At 43.1% G+C, this 8,675-nt stretch overlaps 1 protein-coding gene across 5 annotated transcripts in view; it reads right to left on the reverse strand.

Moving 5' to 3' along the window:
- The window catches only part of HTT (huntingtin), a 637,913-nt gene that overhangs the window by 61,877 nt on the left and 567,361 nt on the right, over positions 1-8,675 (reverse strand). For all 5 annotated transcript variants that reach the window (XM_085849284.1, XM_085849282.1, XM_085849286.1 and 2 more), the window contains one exon: positions 1,514-1,704. In XM_085849284.1, the coding sequence (XP_085705410.1) occupies positions 1,514-1,704 (191 nt within the window). The remainder of the gene's footprint in view (positions 1-1,513; positions 1,705-8,675) is intronic.

Here is an 8,675-nt window from a genome sequence, read left to right on the forward strand (position 1 = left end):
CGTAGTGGGGTGAAAGTGCTTTCAATTGTGAAAGATTCAACTTGTCGATTGTGAAAGAGAACTTGTTGCTGTTGCAGACTTTGGGTTATTTTAATCTGCATTCTCAACCTCACTAATAGGTGCTCTCTCTCGTGTTTGCTTTTCAAATGTTTTCGCATCTTGGACTTATTACAGTGATGAGAAAGATCTACTGAACAAAGTGAGCATGCAACTTTTGGACCATCTTCTTCAACCTTCCTGAAATAGTTCCAAACTGCACTTGTGGACACAGTTTGAACGACGTGTTGTGAAACTCCATCAGTCGATGTAATGCCTACCCGGCCATCAGTAAAACAATGAGCACACTTTACCGGCCATATTTAAATGCCTCGCTGTTCATTTAAAAGGAACACGCCCTTGAGGCATGTTTAGTTTGCAAGTGATTTGCTTTTGCTGCTATATTGCAAACGGGACACCGCAGGGGCATGTTCCTTTTCAATTAATACATTACCAGGCCATGGGTAACAGGAACATGCCCAACAGGAATGAAAAATTTCCCCGAAAAAAAACAAAACACTTCTTTCTATGAAGTTGGCATTACTCGGAATCGACGTCAATTCCCTTTCATTTCTTGATTCCTTTCAATGCCATGCATGGAATCGAGTTCTTTGGAATTGATCCGCCCACCACAAATAAGCACTCAAGCAAGCACAACAACAAAATGGTTGATCAGGAACGGCTGGTTGGGTCATACTATACACTGTCCAGAGACGTCCGGAGACAACCGGAGACACCCGGAATGTCAAGCAATGTCCAAATTGAACAAATTAAGACTTTTTCAGCAGTTGGAACTGCTGCTAAGTTCAATTCTGCAGTTCAAATCTTGAAATTTGGTTCAGGTTAAGAGATTCCAGAGTTTATTGCATGTGTGGAAATGAAACAAAGCCATGAAAACCGGTATCTCCAGGCATTTATAAACATTGTGATGTATCCAGCGATTTGTAGGTATTCTGTATGATTGGGCATTCGATAATGAGGGAGGAAAAAGAAAAAAAATAAAAATTAATGAGCGTTTTATTGCAAAGAAATCATTAGGACCTGTTCCAAGTCGAGATATTGTTGAGTAGGCCAAATAAAATGGTGAATTTAGACCCCAGCAAGCTGACAGAGGGCTGACCAAGGATGACGCTTTGGATAAAGGATAATTAAATAAGGTCATTAATCAACTTCAAAAGGGGAGTTTAAATTAACCCAAACATCCAATTTTCATTCACGAACTCCCTTGGAGTTCCCTTCGTATTCATGTAGAGTTTGGGGCCGCTAGGTTTCATGGATTTGGAATTATGGAAGGAGACACACACACACACACACGCACGCACGCACGCACGCACGCACGCACGCACGCACGCACACACACACACACACACACACACACACACACACACACACACACACACACACACATATGCACGCACACCTTTTCAAAAACGGCATCACATCGATGAGACAAACTGATGGTTAATGTTACACCTACTGTGCAATTCCCTCGAGGTTGCGCAGCAGGTAGCTGCAAACTGTTGGTAGAAGTTGGCGAGATGCTTCTTCAGGCAGCTGGCATTCCAACAGGTACAATAAGCCATGCAAAGCACCAGAGCGGCACGCCAGATGGCCAAGCCGTAAGGTACTTTCGAGGAGTTGGCACAAAGGTTCCACTGCTTGCCACTCCTGGGACCCAAAATATCAATGAAAAGAAGAAAATGAAGGCATCAAAGGTCATTAGAAAAACAAATAATGTGCAAAATCAGGCAACCTAAGGTCAAAAAAGTCAAAAGCTGCTCAGAGATCCAGCACTGAGGTCACATATAAACAGCGACCCCACATTCCTGACGACACACAAGTGGGGTGGCTAAGACTGTGGGTTCACTGGCTGAGTGGGATATATATATATATATATATATATATATATATATATATATATATATATATATATATATGTATATATATATATTTTTTTTTTAACAGAGATCACGGCTGTTGGAAAATAGGCCAGATCTGAAGCAAAATCGAATCGGCTTGTTCTTGTTACCTCCCCAACTCATCCACCTAGTTTTGTCATAATCTGTCAACAGCATTTTGAGATACCGTGTTTGGCCCCATCCCTCAATTGTGGAGTCACTTAAAAAATTCTCGTATCCGGATTCGGATCTTCACCAAAATCAAATCAATTTGTCACACACCCAACTTTTGCACCAAGTTTCGTCCAAATCCGTCTACAACTTTTTGAGATATCATGCTCGCTGATAAACACACAGACAGACAAACAGGGGTGAAAATATAACCTCCAACCACCTTCAGTGGTGGAGGTAACAAGCTCAGGGAGGCAATTCCACAGTCAAGAGAAGATGGGGATAAAAGAATGGTGGGGAGCAGCAGCCAACTCAGACTTTGGAGGGCAATGAGGTATGATTTTGCTGGCTGAGAAATTGTGATTGAGAGAGTTGAATGGCTGATTGAGCACATAGTACAAAACCAGTCAAGATGCAGAACGAAGGTGTGAAGGTCTACACTCGACTCCCTTTCACGTGCATTAAATTACACTCGGGGCCCATGATTCTACTGCTTGCAATGGCTTAAAATGAGACTTGGCAGCACTAGCGGACAGAGGATAAACGTACTTCATGCCACTGTGGGTAAAGGCCTCGAACACCGTCAGTTGAGAGTAGGCAGAATAACTTTGCTCTTCAGGGAAGTCAAAGATGCTTCCCAAGACTAGAGGTCAGCTTAGAAATACGATTGGCCTAGAAAAGGTCATGGTAGATTGTCAATTCCAGTAGTTCAAAAGACTGAACCTCTGTCAGAGGTTTATTGCAGAAGTAAACCAGAGGGTGTGTGGGACTGGGATGCATTATTTGATCAAAATATTCCAGGCAATCAAGCAGTTTCATATTTTGTCTGAATTGGCAGACAAGGACGCGGCTGCGGCCTGAATGTCATTGGTGTTTCGAGACTTTCTGGCACATACTGGTGTGATCAGTTGATAATCATGGATTTTCCAAAGAGGCTGCAAGGTAAACAATATAAACCAGGAAACAGGCAGGGGGAAAGGATGGCAATGAGGGATATGCATCGATTATGCATCGAAGACAATCCACCAGCCAGGCTTTGACTAAATCACCCAATGCCATTGACAAAACATTGAATCAACAGCTGTGCTAGAAAGTGTTGAAAGCTGTAACGACTGATCTGATATTTTGTATGATGTTCAGAGCATCCATTGCTGAATTAACAGGAGGAGCATGTGTTTGGGTGGAATAGCCAGGGTGGAAGCCAAATTCATGACCTGGAATTAAAGAGTTGGACAAGAGGTCGGCCTTGAGGTTAGCATGGCATTATCAATGCCATTAACTTGCTGATTAGGAAAAGAAGGCTAACTGGTCTGCAGTCTGTCTTGGCACCATTTTAATTAGTGAAGGAATGATACAAGTCACCTAACATGGTGAGTGGAGGTGACTCTCTCAGATGGATCTGCAGAAAAGCAGAGAGGAACAACTTGCTTAGATGCACAGGTTTTGAGTACGTGCGAGTGCAATAATGCCCATAATGACCGATTGCTGATCATGCGTCAACACTGTTGGGATACCTTACCTTTGCAGGTGAGAAGCTCATTTGATTCAGGAAAGAGACTGTAATGGGAGGGAGATTTGGAAAGGAGGAGTAGGCAGTGGGAAGCCTGGTCTTTTCAACAAAGACACCATTCAGTTCACCTAATCATGAGCAGTCCATCGTGAATGCTACCCCTTAATGGTTGAAGAAACTGAAGAAGAGCATGTGCCCGACATAGCTCTCACCAGTTGGCACCATTATTTGGTGAACCGGAAGGTTTGACCTAAGGCAGCCTGGAGTTGTGTTCTTGCTCCACTAAAGACAGATACAGATAGATTCCACGCCTTTAATTGTGTCTGCAGGTTCCCACCAATATAATTGGCCTTCCAGGTAGAGAAGGGCAAGCTGCTTCCTCGCTAATGCCTCACTAAAGTATTCTGCTTACCGTACACGGAGGTGAGAAATGCTTGTGAACCCTTTAGAATTTTCACTATTTCTGCATAAATTTGACCTAAAATTTGACCAGATCTTCATCCATGTCCAAATAATAGATAAAGAGAACATGATTAAATAAATAGCGCGCACACACACACACACGCACGCACGCACACACACACACACACACACACACACACACACACACACACACACACACACACAACCGACTTTTTCATTTATTTATTGAGCAAAATGATCCAACATTCAATTTCTTTGTTGGAAAAAGTACGTGAACTCTACATTCAAGAAGTGGTGGAACTCCCTTGAGCAGCAACAACTTCAACCAAACGTATCCTGTTACTCTTGATCAGTCCTGCACATCGGTTTGGAGGAATTTCAGCCCATTCCTCCTTCCAGAATGATGAGATGGTTAAAGTTGGAGCAGATTGTGATGGGAATATGGGGATGCAGCAGACAGGGAAGAAGAGGAAGGAGATGCTCATACCACGTAGGTCGTCTTTAAGAGAAGCTCATTGCATGGTTACAGGAAATTACAATTACAGCTGGGTGAGGATCACTGTGGATGGGGGTGGGTGAGGGGGAGGAGGGAGGGTGGTGGAAACCTGAAGAGTGAAATATGGATGGCAAAAGGAACTTGCACAAGAAGTAGGCAGAACACATACACACCCATGCACATCCATGTAGTGCAGAAAAAAAAAAGTGCAACACAAACACCAATGGAAGAACAGGGTGGGAAGGGCACACGTAGTCGACTGTTCACATACATCTGGGCAAGAGGGAAACGCGTGGTTAGATCTCACGGGGAGCTAGAAAACGGTGCAGTCAGATTGGAAGTTTAAATTTTCGACCCCGAAGGCTCTGGACAATCACCAAGTCCATTCAATGCACCAATCTCATCAATCAGCCTCCATGTCGCTAGTTACTGCTTTCTTGTTTCTCCATGTACAGGGGGAATGAATGGAATGACTGCAGCAAAATATATGCAGTCACAATGATGGCTATTGTTTAAAATATCAAAATAGATGAATGTCTGGAATTACATCGTGTCGAGGATCATGTACGTTGGCACACATTCAGCAACGATGCAGAAAACCAGAGCCCTTTATTCAACACACAATACAAACATGAACACAAACTGTGCACAGGTACAAACAGCATTAAGGATCGATGTACGTTTAATGCTTCTTATACACACAAGGGCGGTGAGCAGATAAAAATCATCATGGAAATCAGCTTGCAGACAAATAAATAAACCAAGACCTGAGATTTCAATGAAAGTTTCCCTGGCAATCCGGCCAGTATTTGTCTGAGTACACCATCTTTTGATATTATGTTGGTTGAGTGCGTGTACACACGTCCGTGTATGGGTATGTATTGAACATGTGTGACCATGCACATCCAGCAGTGCTCTGTTATCCGAGCCCATGGAGTGTTACTCCGGTTGCACATTATTGGCAATCCAGTATGTTTCAGAATGCAACACCTGGCAGCCAAATATGCAGGGAAAGCCTGTGGTTTTTGCAATTATTTTTCAGTATTCAGGGCCGGACAGGTTTGAAAAAAAAAAACAATAAAGTAAAATGCACCGTATAGGTACAGGACGGTCCACGGAACAATGACGTTCTCTTTGGTGCCGGGAAGAATCGACATTCGTGGTGAACAACGCATCGTCCAAGACAAAACTCTTCAGTTGGACATTGTGACTCAAACAGAAAGAAGAGAGTTCGACATTGTTGAAATTCATGATTAAAAGTACGACAAGCGCAGCGACAGACACTTCAGAGCTTTATTTTGGGGAAATATGGATTCAATGCGAAAAGACGATTCTTCAACTTCACCGAGAATTAGAAAAGAAAGATCCGATATTTGCAACACAAGAGGCTTCAGCCACCGTGAGCACGCACAACAGAATGTGTTAAAACAATTCAAAATGCAATGAATCGAAATTTCGACAAATCTATGGGAAAACGGAAAAACTGCAAATGGGGAATTTCCAGGACGACCACTCAGCAGATGTTGAAACGAGACCGAGAGAGTTCATTCAGCAGGTGTGGACCCCAACCTGGTCCACGTAGCACAACAACCGAAATGACGACAAGGCTCGTCGGCTTGAATTCACAGATAAACACAAGATGGTGGACACACCAAACTAGATTTTTACATCTCGTAATTCTCCAAACAATATCATTCATATTAGATTAATTTATTTTTGTGTATACCTGGAATCGCAATGACCTTTGACCTTTAAATTGACGTACTTAATATGCAATATTTTGGAATACAGGAATATTAGTTTTGGCATCATGGGTCATGAAGGGTCATCATGAACTTTAGTCCATCGTGGGTGATGAAGGTTGTGGTCAAGTTTCATCAAAATTGCTGACAGCTCACCTGAACAATTTTTGTTCCAGGTGAGCTGAAAAACAGATAAAACTACAAAACTAAAGCAGAAAACATTTTAACCATTTATCTTATGCATGACCGACACCACGTTAAGTGCAGATGTACCATATAATAAGTATAATAACATTGCGGCCGACAGTGCAATAACAATTAGCTACCTTCAAACAGTCAATTACCCAAAGAGTCTCAATCAGGGATATCACATTTTTAAAATTCTCGATTCAGACATCATACATCATGCGACTGCAGTGATTGCACGTCGATCTGCAGCCGTACAACCTTGCTCGCCTTCTTCTGTCATCTTGGGTCCAAATTTTACATCAAAATGGATCGGCTTGCGTGACCACAAGACAAGACGGCTGTAGTGCTGGCATTAGAGTGGACGTATTAAAAAAAAATTGTGAAAATTAATTATTTAGATGGTGCTTTTTCATAAATATATGCTTTTGAAACATGAAGACACGGACATGGCAATCATGATGTATTTAAATAATCGTTTCCTAAACATCGGTCAGATCAAGGAGCCATCTTAAGGAGTAGCCAAAGTAAAAAATAAAAAATGTTATTTTTTATTTTAAAAAGCTGTCATTTAAGTACAACTTGATTGCAGAGACGGAGGTCTCGTGTAAACATGTCGTGGATGGCTGCCTTGCACTGTAATAGTATTGGCTGTTCCGTTGCAAATTGACCGGATCAAGTACTTTTCTATTTCGTCTCGACGTAAAGACATTGGGGGGAGATTAAACCAACCGACCATGAGATTCTGATCGTGAACCGGAAAAACCTTGCTGTCAGCTGCACTCAGTTGATTACGAAGAAGCTGCACTCAGTTGATTGTCGTGCATTTACCATGTCGCGTGGTCAATGTACGACATGCATATGCATCTTCCTGCGTGCATTCTCTTCCGTAGCGATCCTGCAGCCTCCACCATTTCTTACTCCCGCACACCTTCGGAACTCCATCGCCATGAAACATTGCATATCCCTGTCCAATTCTCTCCTCCTCCTCCTCCTCCTCCTCCTCAAACTCACACCGAGGGGCCCATGAGCACGATGATGACCACGCTGGGAAATTGCTGATGTTTGAATAAAGAAAAACGATTCTTCTGATGAATACAAAATATGATTGACCGTTTGAAAAGTTCATTACGTGGAAGTAAATGTAGGCCACTGTGAAATTCAACACATTGCAGCTAGCTGTGATTGACATTTTTGCCATTTTGATTCCGTTATTCCCAGCTGGCACTGGATGTGTTTTCACAGGAATGACCCAAGCTCCCCAAGCTGCCCATTGTTCTGGCATAACCTGCGGGCGAGAACTTCGGCGGGTCTCACTGGAGAGCAACAGAACAGCCATCCGGGCAACACAACACCACGGGGAGGTCGGCTGCCGAACTTTTTAACTGTTTGTTGTGTTATGAAACCTGGAGTCCTGTGCCATTGATTGGGAAAGCAAATATTGTTCTCCGATAGGTCACCAACCAGTGACCTCTTTCCAACTCGAAGAGTTGTGAGAGAACAAAACTCAAACTTGGACCAATTTGCACTGTGATGTTGAAAGTATGTGGTGATCTGAGAACGGGTTATACAGAATCACAAAGTCGAATGGCAGCGACGACATCGATATTCATTTGGATAATCAGGCTAATCATAAGCTAATATGGGTGATTACTTAATTTTATCTTTTTCAATCGAATGCTCAGGGTGTAGCTTGTACATAACTGACAGGGAGGACAAAGACTCGAGAAGACCAGTGAACAGTCCATTGGGACCATACTCTGTACAGAGCGTTGGTGCTGCCGAAGCAGTCTCCTTGGCTATTGGGTACAATCCCGGACGGATCGCCACTCTGGCGCAGGATACTTGAATGACTCGGCCATCCCAGCAAGCTGGTACTCATTTTGCCAACCTCAGAAGGATGGCAGGCTGAGTCAACCCCCTGGTGAATTAATTCAGTGGGAAATGAGGCTTGAACTCAGGACCCTCGGATCCCAAGCCGCCGCCCTAACCACTGAGCCAACACCAGGCTTGACCAGTGAACGGTACTTTTATATGCATTACAAGGACATAATTAGACACATAACAAACCCATGAAGGATGAGATTTGAACCGAGGTTCTTTGCATCATGGGCCAAGGGTTCAGTACGGTAAGGATAACGAGCAAACTCATTTCTTTCTCAGATAAATAAACCATACCATTCCTTTTGTGCCATAAAGGCGCATCGGGATGT

This window comes from Eptatretus burgeri, chromosome 12 (assembly GCF_056783735.1).
Source record: "Eptatretus burgeri isolate ZD-2024b chromosome 12, Ebu_testis_v1, whole genome shotgun sequence".
Taxonomy (NCBI): domain Eukaryota; kingdom Metazoa; phylum Chordata; class Myxini; order Myxiniformes; family Myxinidae; genus Eptatretus; species Eptatretus burgeri.